The following is a 27,133-nucleotide window of genomic DNA, read 5'->3' as shown; positions in this document are numbered from 1 at the left end:
TGTCAAGTGGAATTTATTTCAGCTAGGAAGAAGGTTTGTCCTCCTTTGATAGACATGTTTTGTATGTCTTGTAAATAGCAGTTACCAAAAAATAACACTATAAATGTTGTTCCAGTTACTTAAATAGAGCTCGCTAAAATCTGCAAACCAAGTAGTGAAATAGGAAATGTTCATTTCATTGAAACACTGAAAGGTTAAATGAAAATATGAAGTTAACATTCTATACATTTGAAAAAAAACTGTGTGACCATTTTTTTTCTCCATGCAAATGTCCCCAAGCAGCACTGCAGGTAAATAATGACGAACCACTGCCCAGAGACCTCTAGACTAATTCAATAGAGTACTGTCTCATCCTACCATGCTACTGTCAGGATGTTCCTGGCCTCCCTGGTTGGATATTTAATTTCCATCACTAAAAACAGTCAAGATAAAATTTTCAACACGTATGGTTTCAAAATGCCCACTCCCACCTCTTCCTGCCTGCCAGTTCACCTACACCCACGGGTGACAACCCTGTTACCCAAATCAGGATATAGCAGCTTACAGGATATTTGCCTCTACTGTGTATTTTGAAAGAAATAAAAACTGTACACCTTAAACTAATACAGTGTTATATTTCAATTATATCTCAATAAAACAGGGGGAAAAAGAAAATTACGGGTCAGAAGAAAACAGCTAAATACACATTTCAGAGGTTTTTTTGTTTTGTTTTGTTTTGTTTTGTTTTTTAAGCTACTTTGTTATTTAGCGCAAAGCATTCAGGAACCAGGAGATTGTGTAGGTAAATTGATGGGTGGACCCCCAGTGGAAGCTTAGGCAATGACACTCCAGGGGCAGCTGTGGCGCAGGGGGTAAAAGCCCTTGGCTCCAGCCTGACCCGGGTTTGAGCCCTGGGTGCGCCACATGCTGTTGTTGCCCTGGGCAGGTGTGTTAGACCCTAAACCTCAATTTCCTGCTGATAAAATGAAGCTGGTAACGCCTGCCACCCTGGGTTTGCTGTGACAGCTCAGAGGGTTTGGACTGAGTCTATGTGAAGTACTTCATGAACGGCAGATTTCTGTGAAAAAGTGAGGTTGCAAAAAAGCTTAAGCCCGTATGACCGATCACAGGCAGGAATCACACAAGATAAAATGAGTGGTCTGCTCACAACAGGCCTGTAAGGAGCCCAAGAGACAGCCCTCATGGTTCACACCTGGCTGTGCTCACTCCCTGAACCTTCCTGTGGCTCACGGATGCCAAAGGAGCTTTTCCTTTCACCTCAGCCGTTTGATGGCTTCTCCTGCCCTGACACAGGGAGGGGAGTTGTTTCCACGTCAAAGGGTTCCCACTGTTACTGAGCCAAACTTGGGTCTGCTCACGCACACGCAGTAAAGTCAGTCTACTGACACCACGTTGTGGTGAAGGAAAGTGCAGCGTTTATTGTAAGGCCCTATACAGGAAGAACGGGTGGCTAGTGCTCTAAAACTCCTGAACTCCCTGAAGGGTTTCAGCAAAGCATTTTTAAAAGCCAGATGATGGGCAGGGGGAGGGTGTCACAGGGCACACACAATTGGGCTTGTGCACAGTTCTCTGATTGGTTGATGGTGAGGTAACAGGGCAGTGTCACAGGGGTTCACATTATCAATCCTTAGGCTCCAGTAGGTCTGGGGGCCACGTGCAAGTAATTAATTTCTTCCATTTGGTGGTGGAATGGCATCTGAAAAACTCAGGAAATATGCATCAGATACTGTTATCTAGGTACTTCAGAGAGGAGCTAAGGCAGAGGATGTAGCGAAGAAGTCTGTCCCAGGAAGGCCCTATAGGGTCCTGCTCTGTTACACCAACAGGAGTTCTACGCCTTCACTATGTTTCTTTTCAGGAGTTTCCGATTTGCCATAGTTCACTTGCTCAGTGTCTCACCTTCCACACCATTGTGTATTTTAAAATATGTTCATGAGCAAGGATGATGCTACATTAGCCTGAATTCTGTGCTCATGTGTTTGAGGTGATGTGACCAAAAGCTGAAGTCCCATCAGGGGGACTAAAAAATATGATTGTTCCTTGGGGCAGCCTGACTACAAGAGATGTTAACAATATTGTTCAGTCTCATGTCCCCCTGCCCCTTCCCTTTTCCCCACACCCAGCCTGGAGGAAGAGGTTGTCACCAACAGGGCAGAGAGAGGCAATCTTTCTCACGAGTGTGCTGTGCCCCTGAGGAGTCATAGCTGGTGGAGATGGGCCAGCCACTGAGCAAGGGCATCTGAGGCACCCGATGGCTCTCACTGCACTACCCTTGTCATTCTTCTGCCCACCTGCAGGGACTTTTAAAAAATCCTTGTGGATTGAGTTACTTGTAGTGAGGTAGATGGACCTAGAGTCTGTCATACAGAGTGAAGTAAGTCATAAAGAGAAAAACAAATACTGTATGCTAACACCTATATATGGCATCTAAAAAAAAAAAATGGTCATGAAGGACCTAGGGGCAAGATGGGAATAGATACACAGATGTAGAGAATGGACTTGAGGACACAGGGAGGGGGAAGGGTAAGCTGGGGCAAAGTGAGAAAGTGGCATGGACATACATACACTACCAAATGTAAAATAGATAGCTAGTGGGAAGCAGCTGCATAGCACAGGGAAATCAGCTGGGTGCTTTGTGACCACCTAGAGGGGTGGGATCGGGAGGGTGGGAGGGAGATGCAAGAGGGAAGAGATATGGGGATATATGTTTATGTATAGTTGATTCACTTTGTTAAACAGCAGAAACTAACATACCATTGTAAAGCAATTATACTCCAATAATGATGTTAAAAAATATAAATAAATAAAAAATCCTTGTGGGCTGTGTCTGAGGGCTGTGTTTCTGTACAGAGACATTCTGTGCCTTTTAGGCCTGCAGTGGCACAAACCCCACCCCCATAAAGCCAGGGCTCCAGCTCCTGCTTCCGCATCGATGCCCAGGGTCCCTGGACCTACACAGCCTCCAGGTCTGTGAGTGACAGTCTCTGCCACCTTAGGCCCGAAATTGACACTCGTTCAAGACAAGCTGGCTAAGTGTCACCCCCAAGCCAGGGATCCTATCAGACTTCTGTAGCCAAATCCAGCCTCTGTACCCTGACACCAAATTAAATCTCGAGATGGAGTTTTGGTTGAAGTAGAAAAGAGCAGCTTTATTGCTTTGCCAGGCAAAGAGGACCACATTGGTCTAATGACCTCAAAATTGTGTGTCCTAACCCGGAGGGGGTAGTGAGGAGTTTTATAGAAATGGTTCAAAGAGGGTGTGATCAGCTCATGGATATTCTTCTGATTGGTTGGTGGTGAGGTAATTGGGAGTCAGCATCATCAACCTCTTGGTTCCAACGAGTCTGGGGTCTGGTACTTGTGGGCAGCATACAGTTAACTTCTCCCACCTGGTGGGGGTTCAGTAACTGCAAAACAGCTCAAAGATATTGTTTTGTGTATCCCTTGAGGGAGGACCAGGACCTTGCCCCAAGGCTGCACTATTGTTTCTTGACTGTTCTTCCTTTGTCTCCGCATTTCCTCCCTTCCCTGATTAGCAACTGTTTGAACCTGCTCATTGGAACTCAGGGAAGGTGGTGGAGGCTGAATGAAGCCTATTTCCTACAAACAAAAAATGGGGGGACACAGACAGGCTTTTGTGTCCAGGAGCCCCACAGGGTCCTGCTCGGTATCACTTCTACACAGTCTCTTTTGTTTTTTAAGTATATAAATGAACACATTACACTGCAAGCTGCCAACTTTGGAGAATCGGACTTGGATTTCTTGCCATTTCCTCCTGACATTTTTTTATTTTGGATCACGCTTTCACAGATTAGTTTTCTTCTAAGCAGGTCTGAGAGCAGCAGGGAATGTGGAAGAATCCTTTTGGTACTGAAACATCATCAATATGACATTTCTCTGTTTTTGGTGAGAAGGGGCTCCTGACCCTTCAGAAATGACTGAGGGGCACCACAGGGAGTCCTGAATCTCTACAGCCACTGCCCTAGGAGATTCTGGACTGGATGTATGACTACAGTCCTTTATGGACCCCGAGTCCCACCTTTCGCAGAAGGCAGATTCCCTCATTTCACACAGCTGGAATCCGAATGCTGCCTCCATGTGAAAGCTAGAGCCATGATCCATGACCTCGCCTCGCAGCTAATGTCTGATGCTTGGCCAGGCAAAGCTAGTAGGCTTCCCTTGGAGAAGTGTGTGTAGAATTGTATTCACTCATCTACTTCCCATCCTAAGTCTTGAGTTTTTGCTGTATCATCATATTTTCCAATGGTTAACAGTTGCCACAATAAAAGGTCCAAATCAAAGCTCTATAAACATAGAAAACAATATCTTCTATGCAGAGATCTTGTATTGATATATTGGAGACAGGTGAATGTTCAATGTCATCTTTAATATTTTAACTATTTTATAAACTCTCTATATCCTTTATTTAAAAGTCAGTGTTGTCCTCGGGTTTTTTATTGATTATTATATCCAAGTGGAATGTGGGCTTTTTAACACTTTTTTGTTCAGACTTTGAAGATAGCAGAGAATGGCAACTTTGTCAAAAACAAAAAAAACATGACTTTAAACTTTCCTTTAAGGAAAAATATTATGCCTTGGGATTCCTTTTTTGGTTGTATTTTAAAAGATAGTAATAAATTTGACATCATCGGGAGTTGAAGCTAGTAAAAGTTATGCTCCTAAGGAATATGAAAGATTTGATCCCAAATTGCGATTCTTTTACATCTAAAAGCAAACCTAGAGTTTTGGGGAAAGTGCTTTTATTTTCCTTTATATACTAATCACATTGATGTAGAATTTTCTTATCTGTGGTTATAGTCATTCCTAACAAAAAAATATTTCTTTTAGAGAGATGAAGTTCTTTAACACGAGTTTCAGGAAAGTTATGGAATCTAGCCAAGGTGTGATTCTGTGACCATACCCAGTGGGGATAAGGGGCAGACAGTGCTGGAGATCAATTTTAAAACATTTTAGTCATACAAAAAAGAAAACTCATACCCTTTAGCTGTCACCTTCCGACATCCCCTGCCCCCATCCCAGCATTAAGCAACCACCAATCTACACACTGTCACTATATTTTTGCCTGTTCTGCACATTTCATGTAAATGGATTCATATAATATGTGACCTTTTAGGACTGTCTTGTTTCACTTAGCATAATGGTTTCAAGGTTCACCTATGTTGTAGTGTATATCAGTACTTTATTTCTTTTTATTGCTGAATAATTTTCCATTATATGGATATACCTCATATTGTATATCCATTCATCTTTTGATGGACATTTGGATTGTTTCTATCTTTTGGTTATTACAAATAATGCCACTATGAAAATTCAGGTACGAGTTTCTGTATGGACAGATGTTTTCACTTCTCTTGGGTGTATACCTAAGAGAATCGCTGGGTCATATGGTAACTCTATGTTTAACTGTTTGAGAAACTACAGACTGTTTTCCAAAGTGGCTGCATCATTTTACATTCCCACCAGCAATGTCGTATGAAGGCTCCAATTTCTCCATCTCCTCGTCCATAGTTACAATTATCTGACTTTTTTTTTTATTGTAGCCGACCTAGTGTGTGTGCAGTGGTATCTTATTATGGTACTGGTTTGCATTTCTCTGATGACTCATGATATTAAGCATCTTTTCAAGTGCTTGCCGGCCATTTGTATATCTTATTTGGAGAACTGTCTATTCAAATCATTTGCCCATTTTTTAACTGGGTTATTTGTTCTTCATATATTTTAGATACAAGCCTCTTATCAGGTAAATGATTTGCAAATATTTTTCTCATTCTATGACTAGTCTTTTCACTTTCTTGAGAGTGTTCTTTGAAGTGTAAAAGTCTTTATGATGAAGTGAAGTTTATGTATTGATATTTTTGCTCATTGCTTGTGCTTTTGATGTTATGTCTAATAATCCATTGTCAAATTCCAAGTCACAAAGATTTATCCCTAAGTCTTCTTCTAAGAATTTTATAGTTATAGCTTTTACTTTTAGGTCTTTGATCCATTTTGAGATAATTTTTGTTTATGATGTGAAAGAAGGGACTAATTTTATTCTTTTGCATGTGGCTATCCAGTTGTCCTAGCATCATTTGTTTAAAGACTGTTCTTTCCCTCACTGACTAGTCTTGGCATCCTTGTCAAAAATCAGTTGAACATAGATATGAATTTATTTTTGGACTCCCAATTCTATCTCACTGATTTATATATCTATCTTTTTGCCAGTACCAAGATGCTTAGGTTATTGTTGATTTGTAGAAAGTTTTAAAATTGAGAAGTATGAGACCTCCTACTTTGTTCTTCTTTATCAAGAATGTTTGGGGAATTCTTGGTCCTTGAGTTTCCAATTGAATTTTAGGATCAACTTGTCAATTTCTATAAAGAAGACAGCTGGGATTTTGGTAGGGATTGTATTGAATCTGTATATCAATTTGGGGACTAGCACCATCTTAACAATATTAAGCCTTCTGATCCATGAACACAAGATATCTTTCCATTTATTTAGTTCTTTTAAAATTTTCTTCAACAATTTTTTGTGGTTTTCCAAGTATATGTACTTATTTTGTTAAATATATTCCTAAGTATTTTATTATTTTAGGTTCTGTTAAAAATGGAATTGTTTACTTAATTTCATTTTTGGATTGTTCATTGCTTGGTGCATAGAAATACAATTGATTTTTATATATTGATTTTGTACCCTGTAAGCTTGCTGAACTCGTTTATTAGTTCGAATAGCTTTTTAGTGGATTCTTTAGGATTTTCTATATATAAGATCATATCATCTGAGAATAGAAATAGTATTAAATACTTCTTCTTTCCAGTCTGGATGCCTTTTTATTTCATTTTCTTACCTAATTAGCCTGGCTAGAATTGGAGAAATAATAACATCTTTATCTTCACCTACCTCTAACTGAAACTTTACATTCCCTTCGATTATGAAAATAGACAACAATCCATAGTAATGTTAATGATACCTCTGACTCTGACACTGATATAAATCACAGGTATCTCATTACTTTTGTTAGAGATCTCTCAAAATATTCTTATGATTATCGGCACTTTGAAACTATGTAGTTATCAAACTTGTCATTATATCCCATAATTTAATACATTAATTAAAACAATAAATAATATCACATATTTCCCATATTTTGATAACTATAGCTCATTTAGTTGGTTTTTCATTATTATTTTGTGTATGTAAGAGCATAAACAAGTTCCAGAGAAGATGGTCGTGTCAGGAAGTCATAGATGTCCCAGAGCCTGGAATCTAGAGAACATTTGCTCTTCCCTGCTCCTCATTAGGATTATCCACAGGGCAGGGATATTCTCTTCAGTCCTTGAGATCCTCTACCTAAAAGCCTAGCTCCTAAGTTAGAAATGGGGATAAATAAGTATTCAGTATCCTGAATAGTGGTTTTCTTAGCCTTTATAAAAATAACTAACAAAATAAACTCCTTCTGCACTTTTGTCCCATCAGGTACCTTCTCAAACCAGATTTCATGAGACGGCCTGATCGAACATTTGATCCCTTCTCTGAAACGCCTGTTGATGGGGTTATTGCAGCCACTTGCTCAGTGCAGGTAAGGTGCTTGCTTTTCACAGAATAGTATAAATGTGTATGCAGGTGGTCTTGGAAAAGTCTTAAGAAATTACAACTAAAATATTTAATGTTGGGACTTCCCTGGTGGTCCAGTGGTTAAGACTCCATCCCAATGCTTGGAACTAGATCCCACATGCCGCAACTAAGAACCGACGTGCCCACTAAGACCAGTGCGGCCAAATTAAAAAATAAATAAATAAATTTAATGTCAATTTGCAAGATCAGTGTGTGGCTCTCAACTTTGATTTTAAATTCTTTCTTTTTTTTCTTGAGAAACATGTTTTTCTACTAGTGACATTATTAGCTGCTTTTAATGAAAAACACCAGATCAAAAAGTATCCAGTAGAGGCTGTGGAGCAACGGGAACTCTTGGCCATTGATGGTGGGAATGCAAAATGATGAAACCATTTTGGAAAACAGTTTGGCAGTTTCTTACAAAACTCAACATACTCTTACTATATGACCCAGCAAGTTGTATTCCTTGTTATTTACCCAAATGAATTGAAAACTTATGTCCACACAAAAACTTAACAGGGATGTTTTTAGCAGCTTTATTCATAATTGACAAAATTTTGAAAGTAACCACGGTGCCATTTAGTAGGTGAATGGATAAATAATCAGTGGCATATCCAGACAGTGGAATAATATTTAGTTCTAAAAAGAAATGAGCTATTGAGTCATGAAAAGACATGGATGAAATTTAAATGTACATTACTAAGTGAAAGAAGCCAGTCTGAAAAAGTGACACACTGTATGATTCCAACTATATAACATTGCGGAAAAAGGCAAAACTATGGAGATGCTAAAAAAGATCACAAGTTGGGGGGGAGGGATTAGCAGGCAGAGTACAAGGGATTTTAGGGCAGTGAAACTATTCTGTATGATACTACAATGGTAGATACGTGTCATTATACATTTTTCCACATCCATAGAATGTACAACACCAAGAGTAAACCCTAAATGTATACTATGGACTTTGGGTGATAATGAAGTGTCAATGCAGGTTCACTGATTGTAACGAGTATACTACTGTGGTGCGAGATACACATAGTGGGGGAAGTGGTGGGTACGGGGACAGGGGTATATGAGAACTCTGTACTTTCTTCTCAACTTTGCTGTAAAGCAAAAACGGCTATAAAAACTAAAGCTTATTAATGAAAAGATACCTACTATATGATTCCACTTATACTAAATTCTAGAAAATGCAAACTAATGTATAGTAACAGAAAGCAAATCAGTTGTTTCCTCTAGACAGAGATGGAAGAAAGGATGAATTACAAAAGGGCACAAAGGAACTTTGGGAGTTGTTGAAAATATTTATTGTCTTAATTGTGGTGATAGTTTTACAGATGTACTCATGTGTAAAAACTGATCTCATTGTACACTTTAAACATGTACAGTTTATTTTATGTCAGTTATACCTCGAAAAACTGTTTCACGATTATTAGCTTTTAGATAACGTGAATAAACCTAATAAATGGCTATAGTCATTTGGAAAATAAATGAAAAATAGTCTCTCCATAGCTTTAAAATAGATAACATTTAATACTGGTCTTTACAAAAAATAACACTGTCCTGTATTAAGATTGTCAACATCAGTTTAGCATTGCTTTTCTTTCTGTGTGTCTCAAGACTTTTGAAAGAATTCAGTAAAAGTGTGGCGTGACAGAATTTCAGAGCTATGAAGTGACCTTAGGGCATATTTGAATCCATTGCTTCATTTCATAGGTGTGGGCACTTAGGTGAAGATGCTGTGGACAGTATTGTTTTGTAATAGATGATCCATGTATAGTTCCCTCTTTCTTTTCTAGGCAGTTCTCGGAGGCAGAACCTATGCCTAGAATAGTTTTTTGCATGCAGTGTTTGCTCAACCATGTTTTAGTTTAATAAGGAATGGATACATTATTTCCATAGCTAATTAAAATTTCTAAAGATGAACAGAGAATCTCTTCCTTCCAGATTATTCTTTGCTACTGATGATTACACTGACTTTACTTCTCTCTCATCCTATTTCTATAGGTCATATCAGGTCAGTTCTTATCAGATAAAAAAATTGGCACATATGTAGAAGTGGATATGTATGGGTTGCCCACCGACACTATCCGGAAGGAATTCCGAACACGCATGGTGATGAACAATGGACTCAATCCAGTTTACAATGAAGAATCATTTGTATTTCGGAAGGTAGGGTATTTTCAATGTGTCAGACTCACTCTGCTAAGTTGGGAACCATATTTTAGTGTAGAGACACTACATGATATAGGGACAGTTATTCAACCCTAAATGTGTTCTTCTAATGCATGAGTTCTGCAGCCATCATATGATTGTTGTTTCAGTTTTTCCCAGTCCTCCTCTTGGCTCTCCTTCCTCCTTGGAGGAGCCCACCTCCCACATGGCAGTGCCCAAGCCCCAGGTTAGCAGTCTACTCAGAGGGAGCCCTACAGGTGGACAGCCTCACATGTGGGAGAGCTCTTCCCTGCCCTTGTGGCAGCTGGTGACTTGCACTGTTCCTTTAGCCAAGAGGATAGGTAGGATGTTGCACCTAGACTGAGGCCAATAAATGTCCTTAAATGGGTCAGTTGGTATTGTCCTGTGCCTCCAGAAAGTGTGGTCCCCATTGCTACCCAAGGTCCTGTGGGTCGTGTGCTGTTTTTGTCTTTTTGTTTTTTATCTCCTTATTATACCTTGATCCTAAGACCAATCAGTCATTCTCTGTAATGATGCAGTTTTTAATCTTGTAACCATTTTTTTTTAATTTGTTTTATTTATTTATTTTTGGCTGCATTGGGTCTTCATTGCTACGTGCAGGCTTTCTCTAGTTGCAGCGAGTGGGGGCTACTCTTTGTTACGATGCACAGGCTTCTCATTGTGGTGGCTTCTCTTGTTGTGGAGCACGGACTCTAGGCATGTGGGCTTCAGTAGTTGTGGCTCACAGGCTCTAGAGCACAGGCTCTGTAGTTGTGGCGCACGGGCTTAGTTGCTCTACGGCATGTGGGATCTTCCTGGACCAGGGCTCGAACCCCTGTCCCCTGCATTGGCAGGTGGATTCTTAACCACTGAACCACTGGGGAGGCCCTTAATCTTGTAACCATTTTTTTTCCAGTTGCTTCTCTTTCATCAATGGAAGATGTATTGAAAAATCCATGCATTGGCAGTGCTATCACAAAAATGCCTGTTTCTTTCTCACTTATTCTGTTATCCAACCAAAATGCTTTCTTGCTTCTTCTTCAGGCACAGGTTTTCCAAGTGTTGCATGACATACGTATGTCATGCAACACAGATAATCAGCTTTTTATCTTAACAAAAATAGGGAGTATCAACCTCAGAATTGGCTAACTTGTTTACAGAAAGCATATTACAGAAGATCAATATAGTTCAATAAATCAAGCCATTTTGACATGTAGGCGCTCCCTGTTATGTGAATACCATTATCCGTGCAACACCCTCCCCCCATTTTCACTTTCTCTTCTACAATCAGAGTGTAGTGTGAATTGCATACACAGCTGTGATGTGTCTTTTTTTCTTCCTGTGCTTTTCAATTTGTTATAGCTGGATCTGTTGTCAGTATGGTCAGAGTTTTGGAACATAATGAATAATCCCTACACACATTTCTAGAAATTCAGAAAGCTGGCTTCAGGCATTGTTTTTGACGCATAGGGAAATATCAGAGTTGGTTTTTCATGCAGTATTACTGGCCCCAGAAACAAGACGCCAATTTTGCATCCTCCCCTGTTCTTTAGAAGTTACAATACGTTGCCTTTCATTGATACCAAGTGCTTTAACTTTAGTTTCCTTCTTGCTGGTATTGTTTTTGTTCATTGCGCTAATCTCACAAGGTAAGCCCCCATTCACCACGTGAGGAACAACATAGTGACTGAAGTTGGATGCATTTCATCTTGGTTTCTCCTGTTCATCTTCATGAAGTTGGAATTAAATTAAAACCTCTAGGCATAACTAAGCAGCCAGTTCATTGTCTAGCTTTAGACATAGTGCTCAAATCAGACGAGATATCTTAGCGGCTCATAGCCAATAAATAGGCATTCTTCCTTTTTATTTTTTTATTTTTTATTTTTTTTGTGGTACGTGGGCCTCTCACTGTTGTGGCCTCTCCCATTGCGGAGCACAGGCTCCGGACGCGCAGGCCCAGCGGCCATGGCTCACGGGTCTAGCCGCTCCACTGCATGTGGGATCTTCCCGGACCGGGGCACAAACCCGTGTCCCCTGCATTGGCAGGCGGACTCTCAACCACTGTGCCACCAGGGAAGCCCTAAATAGGCATTCTTGATTAAAAAACATAGGATTTTTTTTTTGTCATGTTGCTCTTTAATATCTGAATAGGGCTTCTGCTATCTGAGCTCAGATGTTATGGCCATGTATTAGGTTTGGGGATGGCAAGAGTAGATGTCTTGGGTATATGTTAATGTTGATTTTTGTTGGTGGTTTTTTGTTTTGTTCTGTTTTTGTTTGTTTTGTTTTATTTGTTGTGCTGCACAGCTTGCGGGATCTTAGTTCCCTGACCAGGGATCAAACCTGGGCCCTTGGCAGTGAGAGCACAGAGTGCAAACCACTGGACTGCCAGGGAATTCCCTATGTTAATGCTTCTAGCTGCCCCATCTTACTCTATTTAATATCCCAAAATGTGTTAAAAACTGAGGTGTGCAAGGAAAAGGGGAAATCTAAATTTATATATAGATTGTCTTTTATACATGAGGTGTTTCTTCAAAGATACTTTCCATATTCTTAAAAACAGAGTTTGATGTCAGAAGCAGCCCAGGTAGTAGACAGATCACAGGACTAGAAATCAGGAGCCCCAGTATCTAGGCCCAGCTGTCACTGGCCATCTCTGACATAAAGGAAAGTCACTTTATTTCTCAGGGTCTCCTTTTGCTCATCCATTACATGGGTGGGATGGGGAAAGATGCCAAGGGTTGGAGTAGTCATCTTTCACATCCATTCATTCCATCTAAAATTTTCAGGAAATGATTTCCAGGAAATGAATTCCAACCTGTTCCAATTGCCTTTCTCAATGGCTTGGGCATTGTAGCTTATACAGTATGCTTTAAGAATGCAAATTGACCATTGGCTTATTTTCACCATAAAGAAGCCTTTCAGAACATTATGAATATATTCCAGATTCCTAGAGTTGTAATTCTTGGGAGCTGCATTCCAAAAAGCAACAAAAAGTATCATTTCTTGTTTGCAGGTGATCCTCCCTGACCTGGCAGTCTTGAGACTTGCAGTGTATGATGACAACAACAAACTGATTGGCCAGAGGATTCTGCCACTGGATGGCCTCCAAGCAGGCTATCGACACATTTCTCTTCGAAACGAGGGAAATAAACCTTTATCACTGCCAACAATTTTCTGCAATATTGTTCTTAAAACATATGTGCCTGATGGATTTGGAGGTTAGTTAAACTTTTAGAATATTGTGTGTGTGTGTGTGTGTGTGTGTGTGTGTGTATTTCCCCCTCAATTGCACAATTATAAGCTATTTCAACAATTGTTAAAAAGTCTTTTGCTGGCAATGCTGCCAACCCCTATAGTATTGAAGAAATCAGGGATAATTAGTAACCTCAGGTCTCCTAGTAAGAAATGAAAGGGCAAGTCTAGATTATCTTTAAGGTTCTTTCTTATTTTAAAATACTGTAATTTTATGTTGTTTTTCAACTTTCACAAATACATTTGTGAAAAATATATTTACACCATCACTCAAAGTGGGGAAGGACATGAATGATGTAAAACCTTAGATATCTTGTCAACTGGTTTCACTAAAAAGATTTAAATTGAACTCAACTATCAACATGCCTGGATTTTTTTTTTTCCAAATCACAGGAGAGTTCATCCTCACACAAAATCCAGCCATCAGTCCATAAAAGACCACCTTTGGTTATACTAATCAATGGGAAGCATCAAAAGTTGGACCAAGTCATAGGATTTTGCTTAAACCCAAACATATTAATTTTCATAACCCCCACTGTGCCAAGAACATTAAAAGGAAACAAAGATCCTCTATATTTTCAGAGTCTGTTGAACCAGGAAACAGTACACAAAGTACATCAAATTAACAAGTGTTCAAGTCCTGACTCTCCACTGCTAGCTGAGTGACCATGAGACAGTGACATCACCTTTCAAACACCTCATTTCCTGGCCTGTAGAGTAAAGGTACCATTACTGTCTCCCTCATAGCAGCCTTATGAAATGTGTGCTCATCATTACAGTATATAACATAACAAGGCATACATGCACACACATGTATCTGGCTCTAGATGAAGATCTAGTTTCTGTGCTATACTGGAACACATCACAGTCTTGTTTGGGGAACTTTAGGTTATTTTGTTGTGTGTTTTTAACAATGCAGACTTCTCTGGAGGGCAGATTTTCTGCAACTAATGCTCAACATTAACAACTTGATTGCAGGTTCAAAAAGTAAAGTCAGCCACGAGGATTTTTCAGTTGAGAAATCAAGAGTAAAGATTCCTTCCCCCTTCCCTTTGTTTTTCGTGGAAAAGGAAGTCTATTAGAAACTGCAACACAGAGTAACAGATAATGAGCACATGGAAGAGTCTGGGACTGGGTGCTGTGGGGCTGGGTAAACGGGTCAGAAAAGAGCCAGGGAGATCTGCATGGGTGTTAAGAAGCATGTGATGGCCACAGGGCATCAGCAGATGGATAAAATCAGGTTCCACATACTTGCAGTTAGGAAGCAGGCAGTGCATAATACCTAATATGTTTTAAAGACAGTTGTATAAACAAATATGTTGGAAGACTTAAAAGGCTTTGCCTTTACATGTGTTCCTTTTCAAACGAAACTCTAATTTACTCCAGGGAAATGGGCTGTTTGAATAGAAAAGGATCTTCATGACCTTTTCTTCTTTTTTTCCTTAGATTCTTTATATATGTGTTAGCATACGGTATTTGTTTTTCTCTTTCTGACTTACTTCACTCTGTATGACAGGCTCTAGATCTATCCACCTCACTACAAATACTCAATTTTGTTTCTTTTTATGGCTGAGTAATATTCCATTGTATATATGTACCACATCTTCTTTATCCATTCATCCGATGATGGACACTTAGGTGGCTTCCATGTCCTGGCTACTGTAAATAGAGCTGCAATGAATATTTTGGTACGTGACTATTTTTGAATTATGGTTTTCTCAGGGTATGTGCCCAGTAATGCGATTGCTGTGTCATATGGTAGTTCTATTTTTAGTTTTTTAAGGAACCTCCATACTGTTCTCTATAGTGGCTGTATCAATTTACATTCCCACCAACAGTGCAAGAGTGTTCCCTTTTCTCCACACCCTCTCCAGCATTTATTGTTTCTAGATTTTTTGATGATGGCCATTCTGACTGGTGTGAGATGATATCTCATTGTAGTTTTGATTTGCATTTCTCTAATGATTGGTGATGTTGAGCATTCTTTCATGGGTTTGTTGGCAACCTGTATATCTTCTTTGGAGAAACATCTATTTAGGTCTTCTGCCCATTTTTGGATTGTGTTGTTTGTTTTTTGTTATTGAGCTGCATGAGCTGCTTGTAAATCTTGGAGATTAATCCTTTGTCAGTTGCTTCATTTGCAAATATTTTCTCCCATTCTGAGGGTTGTCTTTTGGTCTTGTTTATGGTTGCCTTTTCTGTGCAAAAGCTTTTAAGTTTCATTAGGTCCCATTTGTTTATTTTTGTTTCCATTTCTCTAGGAGGTGGTTATAAAAGGATCTTGCTGTGATTTATGTCATAGAGTGTTATGAAGAACCTAGGGGTAAGACAGGAATAAAGACACAGACCTACTAGAGAATGGACTTGAGGATATGGGGAGGGGGAAGAGTAAGCTGTGACAAAGTGAGACAGTGGCATGGACATATATACACTACCAAATGTAAAATAGATAGCTAGTGGGAAGCAGCCGCATAGCACAGGGTGATCAGCTTGGTGGTTTGTGACCGCCTAGAGGGGTGGGATAGGGAGAATAGGAGGGAGGGAGATGCAAGAGGGAAGAGATATGGGAACATATGTATATGTATAACTGATTCACTTTATTATAAAGCAGAAACTAACACACCATTGTAAAGCAATTATACTCCAATAAAGATGATTAAAAAAAAGAGAGAGCAATGAATAGAAAAGGAAAAGGTATAGTTTGTTGAGCTCCTACTTTGTGCCAAGCACATTACATAGAATCCAGAAATGTGAAACTGTTCAGAATGGATGTGAATATATGTAGGTGTATGCTGAAGAAATGTCTGTGTTTATCATGTGGCTTATTACTAGTGTCAATATTTATGTAAGTATTGATTCAAATCTCCAAAAATCATCTTGCAAGTGTTCTTTCCTAACAGTGTCATTGTAGTATTTCTATCAGAAGCATCAGAAATTTCTGTACTACATTATCCTTGATGGGATTCTGCAGTTGACATCTTAACCTCAGATGTGACATTCAAAGACTGTTTATTCAGAATTATCAGTCATTTCTTTTATATGTGAAGAAACCGAGGGCAGACATGATGAGGGTTTATTTAAGGGACTTACCTGAAAGTAACAAAATAAGAATATGGGAACTTTTTCCACATTTCTGATCTTCTTCATAGCCTCTTGATTTCCAAAATGCGTTTGTATTTCATCTGCTTAACTAACCACCCACATTCAGATCTGAACATTTATATACTGAGCCAGCACATTAGGAAGTCTACAGAGTCCCTGTTGCCTAGAACATTGATATTTGTTGATTCTATAGGAAAGAGTTCAAAATGAAATTCTACACCACTTCACTCCAGCATTTTCTGGGGAAAAAAGAAGGAAGTGGTCGATATACATCATCAGATTTTTATGTGGCTAAAGAGAGATAATATGAATTTATTCATTCATTCTGCAAATGTGTTTAGCAGGTTTTATTCTGTAAAAGGCAAAGTAGGTACAATATGTATCAGAAAGAGATTCTGACAACATAAAAAATTTTTAAAGGGTCATTCATAAATCCACTGCGCAGAGGGAACTCTGTTACTATATTGGTCCCTTTACTTCCAATCTCATTTCTTCTCTTTATTTTAATAAAATTGGATCTTACTATACATACTCAGTTGGATTAATATTTCAGAGACTTAATTTTTTTTCACATAATGGAGAGTATTTTCTCCATGTCATGAATTATTCTTATTGGCTAGATGAGATTCCATTTTATATATGCTGTAATTTATCATGTTATTGAAACATTGAAGTCATTTCTATTTTTCTTTCTTATAAACAATATTGCATCTAAGAACCCTAAATGTGAAGCTTTGGAAATATTCGTGATTGTTTCCTGAAGATGAATTCTTTGAAATGGATTTGTTGCATCAAAGTGTGTATACATATTTAAAGCTTTAGATACAGGTTGACAAATAACCCATCAGCAGTGTATGAGCTATAACTTTTGTTAGCATTTACTAGTTTAAAAAGTAAAAATGGTATACCATTCATGTATTCATTTAAGATATTTTTTTCTCAAAAGAATAGATATTTTCAACAATTATTTAGTACCTACTCTATGAATAGCCTGAGTAAGAGATATAAGGTTGAAAAAGTCATGTACACTTAACCTCAAGAATTTTCCAACCTTGTACTCATATACATTTTCGTAAGCAGGCATATATGTATACGTAGATAAGTGTAACCTGTTCTATAAATGCCCCAAGGGCAGTAACCAGATGGTATTTGGAGCATTGAACGAAGGAGTGATTAATCAGAGTAGGGAGGTTTCAGTAGCTGTCTGGGCCTTGAAAGATGAATAATACATCACAGCAGAGAGGTAGACTGGATTTCTCTCCAGATAGGGAAGCAGCCCAGGCCAAGGCCTTGATAAGGAAAGTGCTGGACTTACTGATTCATTCTGAAGAAGCTGAAATACAGTGTGTTTGGCGTTAAAACTGAAAAGATCTGGTTCCTGTTTGAGGATGTGTCCTCAAAACCTAGTGTTAGTCAGCAAGAACAGTGTGCTGCTCCTGTTGAACAGTTTGGGCACCTTCAGGAAAATATTCTCATTGTCAGGGCACTAAGTAATTTGGTAAATTATGTCGTCTCATCTTTTAGGTGGGTCAGTTTGTCTAAAATCACTCCATAATTTTAGATCCAGTTATAGAAGTAAGACCTCTTAGGCCTGACCAAGCTAAGTAAGTCCCAGCTTTTATAATCCACCAAATACTTACCCTAGGAATTATTTCTTTAATCAGATTGTTAAAGGCAAACAATTTTTAAAATTATACTCTAGTGGCATGCAGCATTATTTGTATAAAGAAGATTAGAAACAACCTAATCCATCGCTAGGGATTGGTTAAATACATTACAGCCATTCTATAGAATACTGCGTTAATAGCCATTAAAAATAATAACATGGACATATATACACTACCAAACATAAAATAGATAGCTAGTGGGAAGCAGCCGCATAGCACAGGGAGATCAGCTCGGTGCTTTGTGACCACCTAGAGGGGTGGGATAGGGAGGGTGGGAGGGAGGGAGACGCAAGCGGGAAGAGATATGGGAACATATGTATATGTATAACTGATTCACTTTGTTATAAAGCAGAAACTAACACACCATTGTAAAGCAATTATACTGCAATAAAGATGTAAAAAAAAAAACCAAAAACAGGTAAATTCTCAATGACAAATTAAACTTTGAATTTCTGTGCATTAAGAGAGTTAATAATAAATGTGTGATTTGCACTAAAAAAATAATAATAACTTGGCTCTCAGTATTTGAACATAGGAATATGACAGTGATATATTGCTGAGTGAAAAAATAAATTGCAAAACAATCTCATTATTATTTACAAAAAGCCCTATAACTCTCTGTTTATACATGTACATAAAATGCATAAAAAATTCTAGAAGGATACATACCCAACGTTAATAGTGTAACCACTATCTGAGAGTAGGGGTGAAGGTTTAGTGGAGCTTCCCCATTGCATTGGACAGCATCCAGGAACATCACAGAGAATTCACTGTCCATTATGGCAGGACTCCACTTATTACTTCTGGACTGTGGTAGTCAAAGTGGTATCTCGTCATTTCAAATCACGCATTTACAATTATGAGTCAGATTTAACTCATTTTGTATTTTTTTTTTTGTCACATATTCCTGTGCCTGCAAAATACTCTAGTGCCTTTGGTTTTGTTTTGTTTTGTTTTAAATTGGGTTGCTCCTCTTTTTCTTAAGTAATTGTTTAAATCAAATTTTAATTTACTCATAAGATCTCTTTCTATTAATTTCTAAAGTGGTCTCATATACATTTTAACGTCTAGATAAAGTTCTATGAATGTAAAGGTTGGAGATTCAAAGACTGTCTATTTTTCTTGGCCTGAAAGAATGCTATTTCACTGAGGCCACATAACAGGTACATAAGAACACTGACGGAGCCCCTTGGCTGTCTAACCTTGGATGACTTAGCATAACATTTTGTTTTAGTGTCCTCATTGCAACTCAGTGATAACAGTAGTACCCTCCTCATAAGTGAAGATCAAATGAGCTCTTGGAATAGTACCTGACCATAACAGCCCTCCATTAATTTTTTTTCATTTTATTTATTTCTAATAAGTTAAAGAAAACTCAATTGGTTCTATTTTCTTCTCCCTAACTTTACCCTTTAATTGACTGCAGTAAGTTATTTTGTCATAAGTAATTCATCATCCTAAGAAAAACCTCTTAATCCTGGGCTTGCTAAGAAGCTTCAGAATTCTAATGTTACTATGATTGTCTTTAAGCACCAGCAACTCTGTATTCTACATGATTTTTAAATGTATTTTAAATCTCAGTAATGTCAGGTGGGTGGTGTCATTTTATAGCAATAAGAAAAATGTTCTTAAATGGCTTTTCCAAGTTAAGGCAGCTCTTTAGGGAGGGCTTGGGCTTTTGCAGGAGCTTCTGGTCACTTATTTATTGGGCTTCTGTGCTCTGAGGTCACCATATGATGATGAATCTCTACTGATGAGGCAACTAGGTACTTCTGCAATTGCTCAAAATACTTCTACTTTCTTGCATGCGGTACTCTTTAGACGCCTTGAACTCTGAGCTGACCCATTTCCTCCTGAACAGGAGATAGGTCCAGAACCAGTGTTTTCCACCCTGACCCTCTTCCACTCCTATGAGTTCCCTGTTTTCATTCCTCACCCCCTCGGGAGACAGAGGCAGGGAATTCCACTTTTCCTTCTCGTTACTATAACAACTCCCAAGATATACAAAGAGATAAGCAAACAAAGATGATTCTGGAAGATTCTGAACTCTTCATAGATCTTTCTGTTCCTGAGCTGCCTAGATGTAAAGTATCTCTAGGCTTAAGAACAGAGATGAAGTCTCTCAGCTCTCGAAACTAAACTTGAACGTGAAAAAAAAAATGGTAACATTTAGAAGAAGAATGGCTAGGCATGAATCAAGCCTGAGTTTAATTTTTTGTAATATTAGTTTTCTACTGAACATAGAGTAAAACAGTCCTCTCGTTCACTTACGCACGCACACACACACACACACACACACACACACACACACAGTAGAAGTACTAGGTTGGGTGCTAAGGTGCATTTTCCTTTGTCAAATCCAGTGAGACTCAGTGTGCTGGATTGTCTTTGCTGCTTTTTCTGTAGTTGCAGGTACCACTGACAATGGCATTTACCTATCACAGCAACTTTGCCACTGTTAGCCACTGCTGTTGGTAATGGGAGACGGTTCCAAAGATGATGACAATTAAGTGAGTGTCAGTATTACTTTTTTCCCACTCACTGTTGCTTTGATGGTTTTTATCGTTTGTATTTCTTTTATCATTACTGAGTGGTAGTGAGGAGAACAAATAAGAGAGTCAAAGCTATGCTTCCAGAGTTCATGGATCACCAGTGTGATATTTGTGTCACTCCAAGCTGTATTTCATGAGCCTCTTGTCCCTTGTCCCTTGAGCAATGCTTATCACTGCTTCCACAGCTATAGATTATCTCTTCTACAACTAGGCTAATTTTATGTCAGCAAAGACGAAGTGGTTCTTTGTTTATTCGCCCAATTCCCCTTTCTGCCCCCCTTATGATTAAAGATACAGCATGGGGTGGGGGTGTTTCTTGTTCACTTGCCCGGTATCTTCACAGGGTTGCTTTCCAGCCTCTTTGCAAAGATAACTGACCATTTCTTACATCAGATGGTTCCAGAGGAGGGGCAACCTTTATTAATATGCCATTTGTAGGGTATGACCTCAGAATTTGCCAATACAATTTAAAGGTTTTCCATTTTGTCCTGTCCCTCGTGGATGCTAAAATGTCTCATTCTTTCTATCAAATATTTGTTGAAAAACCGATTCACATAGCAGTGATACCCATTTTTATGACCTCTTCTGAACTACAGAAAATATTAGTTAGAACACCAAGAAGAAAAGCTCTAGTGGGAAGGGGGCAGGATGGATTATGGTGAAATACATTGGGAGTTGCTAGGCTAAGTGAATTTATACATGTATTTATTTCATAGTTCCTTGAGATGCTCTGTGAATGTCTGAGAAGAGGGGAGATGTGAGGATTTCCCGATCTTATTCAACCACAAGATCTTCTGGCCTCTGAACCTTCTGTATCTTCTAGCATTCCTGGAAATGCAGTTTGGGAAATGATCAATCATTTGGTAGAAGCTAAAAGAGCTAATCCAAAATCATAGTTATAGAATTTGTTGATCTTTACTAGCATCACTTTAAAGCCAACAGGGAACGTGTATTTTTCTGCTGCCTTTACCTGTTGATGAGGTAGAAACAGTAGAGTGGGGAACGGAAGGGAACCTGGGCCAGGAGTGAGCACACGGAGGGAGGGGAGGGTGTCACAGGTGCCATGGTTGATGCTCACCACTGAGGCACCCACGTGCCTTGAAAAACAGTGGTTAAACAAACAAGCAAACAAACAAAACCCAGAGTTCTCCTAAAAAGCCAATAAGTATCTGGAAGTCTGTACTAAGGAACTGCCATTTTCTTTGCAGTTCTTGGGGATACCTAAATTGATGCTTTCAACTCTATATGGAAGTGAGAAAACACGGGCAGGAAGGAGGGAGGAGAAAAACAGGAATATACATGGAAACTCTTCATCAGGAGACCAGCCTTTTGGAAATGGCACTAAACCCCAAAATAGTTGGTATTTTTAAAAAATATAAATAAGTAAGACTGGTAGACTTCAAACAACAGAAACTTTTATTCTCTCACAGTTCTGAACGCTAGAAGTTTGAAATCAAGCGGTCAGCAGGACCATGCTCCCTCTGGAGGCTCTTAGGAAAATCCTTCCTTTCGTCCTCCCAGACCCTCCTGGTGGCTGCCCGCAGCCCTCAGTGTTCCTTGGCTTGTAGCTGTCTCACTGCAATCTGCCTCCATCATCACCTGGCCTTTCTTCTCTTCGTCTCTGTGTGTCCTGTCCTCTTCTTATAAACATACTAGTCATGGGATTTAGGGCCAGCCTTAACTCAGAATGGTTTCATCTCAGACCTTAACTAATTACATGTGCAAAGGCCCTGTTTATGAATAAGGTCACATTCTGAGGTTCTGGGCAGACATGAATTTTTGGAGGCGGTATTCAACCCAATGTGCCCTCTTGATTCTGCTTTATTTTCTCGATACTCATTTTTTCCATTAATTATTCTTCAATAACTATTTTAAAGCTTATTAGGAAAAAAGTTTGTTAGGAATGCCCATCAGGCATATAGGTTGTTATATTATATATCTGAACTACTAATTTCTGATTTAAAAAGGATGAAGAAATCATTTTTTGCACTAACATATTCCTTGCAAAGTCATCTTTTATAGAAAAATTGAAAGTCCATATAAATATCTAGCAGTGGGGAGTAGTTTTATACATAAACTCAATGGAACATTGTCCACTCACTAAAGATAATTTTCAAAGCTCTACATATATAACCTAATACATCTAAAAAGCATATTATATAATTTTTTCTTCCAGTTGTATTGAGATATAATTGACATACAGTGCCATATAAGTTTAAGGTGTACAGCATAATGATTTGATTTATATACATCATGAAATGATTATCACAATAAGTTTAGTGAACATCCATCATCTCATATAGATACAAAGTTAAAGAAATAGGAAAAAAACCTTTTCCTTGTGATGAGAACTCTTAGGGTTTATTCTCTTAACAACTTTCATATTTAACATACAGCACTGTTAATTATGTTTATCATGTTGTACATATGTCCCCGGTACTTATTTATCTTATAACTAGAAGTTTGTGCCTTTTGTGTAGCCACTCTGACAGGTGTGAGTGATATGTCATTGTGGCTTTGATTTGCATTTCCCTGATGAGTTGTGATGTTGAGCATCTTTTCATGTGTCTGTTGGCCATTTGTATGTCTTCTTTGGAAAACTGTCTATTCAGATCCTTTGCCCTTTTTTTAAAATCAGGTTGTTTGTTTTTTTGATGTTGAGTTGTATGAGTTCTTTGTATATTTTGGATATTAATCCCTTGTCAGATTTATCATTTGCAAATATCTTCTCCCACTCAGTAGATAGTATTTTTGTTTTGTTGATGGTTTCCTTCACTGTGCAAAAGTCTTTAGTTTGATGTACTCCCATTTGTTCATTTTTGCTTTTGTTTCCCTTATGTGAGGAGTCATATCCAAAAAAATATTACTAAGACTGATGTCAAAGAGCTTACTGCCTATGTTTTCTTCTAGAAGTTTTTTGGTTTCAGGTCTTACATTTAAGTCTTTAATCCATTTTGAATTTATTTTTGTGCATAATGTGAGAAAGTAATCTAGTTTCATTCTTCTGCATGTAGCTGTCCAGTTTTCCCAATACAAGTTATTGAAGAGTCTGTCTTTTCCCCATTGTATATTCTTGCCTCTTTTGTCATAGATTAATTGCCCATATAAGTGTGGGCACATTTCTAGGCTCTCTATTCTGTTCCATTGATCTATGTATCTGTTTTGGTGCCAGTACCATACTATTTTGATTACTGTTGCTTTTAGTATAGTTTGAAATCAGGGAGTGTGATACCTCCAGCTTTATTCTTCAAGATTGTTTTGACTATTCAGGGTCTTTTGTGTCTCCATATGAATTTTAGAATTATTTGTTTTAATTCTGTGAAGAATGTTATTGGTATTTGATAAGAATTACATTGAATCTGTAGATTGCCTTGGGTTGTATGGTCAATTTTACCAATATTAATTCTTCCAATCAGGAACACAGTATATCTTTCCATCTGTCTGTGTCATCTTCAATTTCTTTCATCAGTGTCTTTACTTTTCCAAGTATAGGTCTTTTACCTCCTTATTTAGGTTTATTTCTAAGTATTTTATTCTTTTTGATGTGATTATAAATAGATTGTTTTCCTGCTTTCTCTTTCTGATAGTTTGTTGTTAGTGTACAGAAAAGCAACAGATTTATGTATATTATCTTTGTATCCTGCAATGTTACTGAATTCATTAATGAGTTCTGGTGTTTTTTGGTGGCATCTTTAGAATTTTCTATGTATAGTATCGTGTCATCTGTAAACAGTGACAATTTTACTTCTTCCTTTGCAATTTTGATTCCTTTTATTTCTTTTTCCTGTCTGATTGCTGTGGCTAGGACTTCCCATATTGTTTTGAATAAAAGTGGCAAGAGTGGGCATCCTTGTCTTGTTCCTGATCTGAGAGGAAATGTTTTCAGCTTTTCACTATTGAGTATGATGCCGGCTATGGGCTTGTCATATAAGGACTTTATTATGTTGAGGTATGTTCCCTCTATACCCAGTTTGTTAAAGGTTTATAATCATAAATGGATGTTGAATTTTGTAAAAAGTTTTTTCTGCATCTATTGAGATGATCATGTTACTTTTTTTAAAATTTAATTTTATTTACTTTTTATACAGCAGGTTCTTATTAGTTATCCATTTTATACATATAAGTGTATATATGTCAATCCCAATCTCCCAGTTCATCACACCACCATCCCCAACCCCTGCCGCTTTCTCCCCTTTGTGTCCATACGTTTGTTCTCTACACCTGTGTCTCAATTTCTGCCCTGCAAACTGGTTCATCTGTACCATTTTTCTAGGTTCCACATATATGCGTTAATATATGTTATTTCTTTTTCTCTTTTTGACTTACTTCACTCTGTATGACAGTCTCTAGATTCATCCACGTCTCTACAAATGACCCAATTTCGTTCCTTTTTATGGCTGAGTAGTATTCCATTGTATATATGTACCACATCTTCTTTATCCAGTCATCTGTCGATGGCCATTTAGGTTGCTTCCATGACCTGGCTATTGTAAATGGTGCTGCAATGAACATTGGGGTACATGTGTCTTTTTGAATTATGGTTTTCTCTGGGTATATGCCCAGTAGTGGGATTGCTGGGTCATAAGGTAATTCTATTTTTGTTTTTTTAAGGAACCTCCATACTGTTCTCCATAGTGGCTGTATCAATTTACACTCCCACCAACAGTGAAAGAGTCTTCCCTTTCCTCCACACCCTCTCCAGCGTTTGTTGTTTGTAGATTTTCTCATGATGCCCATTCTAACCGGTGTTAGGTGATACCTCATTGTGGTTTTGATTTGCATTTCTCTAATAATTAGTGATGTTGAGCAGCTTTTCATGTGCTTCTTGGCCATCTGTATGTCTTCTTTGGAGAAATGTCTATTTAGGTCTTCTGCCCATTTTTGGATTGGGTTGTTTATTTTTTTAATATTGAGCTGCATGAGCTGTTTATATATTTTGGAGATTAATCCTTTGTCCGTTTATTCATTTGCAAATATTTTCTCCCATTCTGAGGGTTGTCTTTTCATCTTGTTTATGGTTTCCTTTGCTGTGCAAAAGTTTTTAAGTTTCATTAGGTCCCATTTGTTTATTTTTGTTTTTATTTCCAGTACTCTAGAGGTGGATCAAAAAAGACCTTGCTGTGATTTATGTCAAAGAGTGTTCTTCCTGTGTTTTCCTCTAAGAGTTTTATAGTGTCGGGTCTTACATTTAGGTATCTAATGCATTTTGAGTTTATTTTTGTGTATGGTGTTAGGGGATGTTCTAATTTCATTCTTTTACATGTAGCTGTCCAGTTTTCCCAGTACCACTTATTGAAGAGACTGTCTTTTCTCCATTTAATATCCTTGCTTCCTTTGTCATAGATTAGTTGACAATAGGTGCATGGATTTATCTCTGGGCTTTCTATCCTTTTCCAATTATCTATATTTCTGTTTTTGTGCCAGTACCATATTATCTTGATTACTGTAGCTTTGTAGTATAGTCTGAAGTCAGGGAGTCTGATTCCTCCGGCTCCATTTTTTTCCCTCAAGACTTCTTTGGCTATTCAGAGTCTTTTGTGTCTCCATACAAATTTTAAGATTTTTTGTTCTAGTCTGTAAAAAATGCCACTGGTAGTTTGATAGGGATTGCATTGAATCTGTAGATTGCTTTGGGTAGTATAGTCATTTTCACAATGTTGATTCTTCCAATCCAAGAACATGGTATAACTCTCCATCTATTTGTATCATCTTTAATTTCTTTCATCAGTGTTTTATAGTTTTCTGCATACAGGTCTTTTGTCTCCTTAGGTAGGTTTATTCCTAGGTATTTTATTCTTTTTGTTGCAGTAGTAAATGGGAGTGTTTCCTTAATTTCTCTTTCAGATTTTTCATCATTAGTGTATAGGAATGCAAGAGATTTCTGTGCATTAATTTTGTATCCTGCAACTTTACCAAATTCATTGATTAGCTCTAGTAGTTTTCTGGTGACATCTTTAGGATTCTCTACTTATAGTATCATGTCATCTGCAAACAGTGACAGTTTTACTTCTTTTCCAATTTGTATTCCTTTTATTTCTTTTTCTTCTCTGATTGCCATGGCTAGGACTTCCAAAACTATGTTGAATAATAGTGGTGAGAGTGGACATCCTTGTCTTTTTCCTGATCTTAGAGGAAATGCTTTCAGTTTTTCACCATTGAGAATGATGTTTGCTGTGGGTTTGTCGTATATGACCTTTTTTATGTTGAGGTAGGTTCCCTCTATGCCCACTTTCTGGAGAGCTTTTATCATAAATGGGTGTTGAATTTTGTCTGGGATGGGCAGGAGAGGAGATGTTTACTTTTTCATTTTATACATTTGAATGTTTATCATGTGCATATATTATTTTCTATTATAAAAGAAAAAAATTTAAAAATCATATCAATGTAATTAGGAAGGTGATTCTGCTAGGGGTAAATTTATAAACATACAACTTTTACGAGCTGTAAATTATGTACTGCTTTAAGGGGATGAGAATAATGATTCCTTCTATAATATTGATAAATTATACAAAATTGTATGAAATTCCGTTTGAAAGTACTTGGAACTCTTCAACTGATGTTATGTAAAAGACGATTTTTTTCTTTTTTTTTTGGCCACACCGGGAGGCTCATGGGATCTTAGTTCCCCGACCAGGGATTGAACCTGTGCCACCGCAGTGAAAGCACCAAGTCCTAACCACTGGACTGCCAGGAAATTCCCTAAAAGATGAAATCTTGAAATATTGCTCCAGTGTTTTCTCAGCTATAACTTGCACTCACTTTATCTA

General features: G+C 38.0%; 1 protein-coding gene across 14 annotated transcripts in view; it reads left to right on the top strand.

The window, feature by feature from the left end:
* PLCB4 (phospholipase C beta 4) overlaps positions 1 to 27,133 on the top strand; it is a 422,343-nt gene that overhangs the window by 361,452 nt on the left and 33,758 nt on the right. For 13 of the 14 annotated variants that reach the window (XR_012326219.1, XM_073792668.1, XM_073792669.1 and 10 more), the window contains 3 exons: positions 7,481 to 7,583; positions 9,623 to 9,787; positions 12,807 to 13,011. Coding sequence is in view for 13 of the 14 variants with exons in the window: in XM_073792668.1 (XP_073648769.1) it covers positions 7,481 to 7,583; positions 9,623 to 9,787; positions 12,807 to 13,011 (473 nt within the window). In the remaining variant the exon portion in view is untranslated. The remainder of the gene's footprint in view (positions 1 to 7,480; positions 7,584 to 9,622; positions 9,788 to 12,806; positions 13,012 to 27,133) is intronic. The other variant, XM_073792676.1, reaches the window with a different exon arrangement.

Source organism: Tursiops truncatus, chromosome 15 (assembly GCF_011762595.2).
Source record: "Tursiops truncatus isolate mTurTru1 chromosome 15, mTurTru1.mat.Y, whole genome shotgun sequence".
Classification (NCBI taxonomy): Eukaryota; Metazoa; Chordata; class Mammalia; order Artiodactyla; family Delphinidae; genus Tursiops; species Tursiops truncatus.
This window is presented reverse-complemented; position numbering and strand designations above follow the sequence as displayed.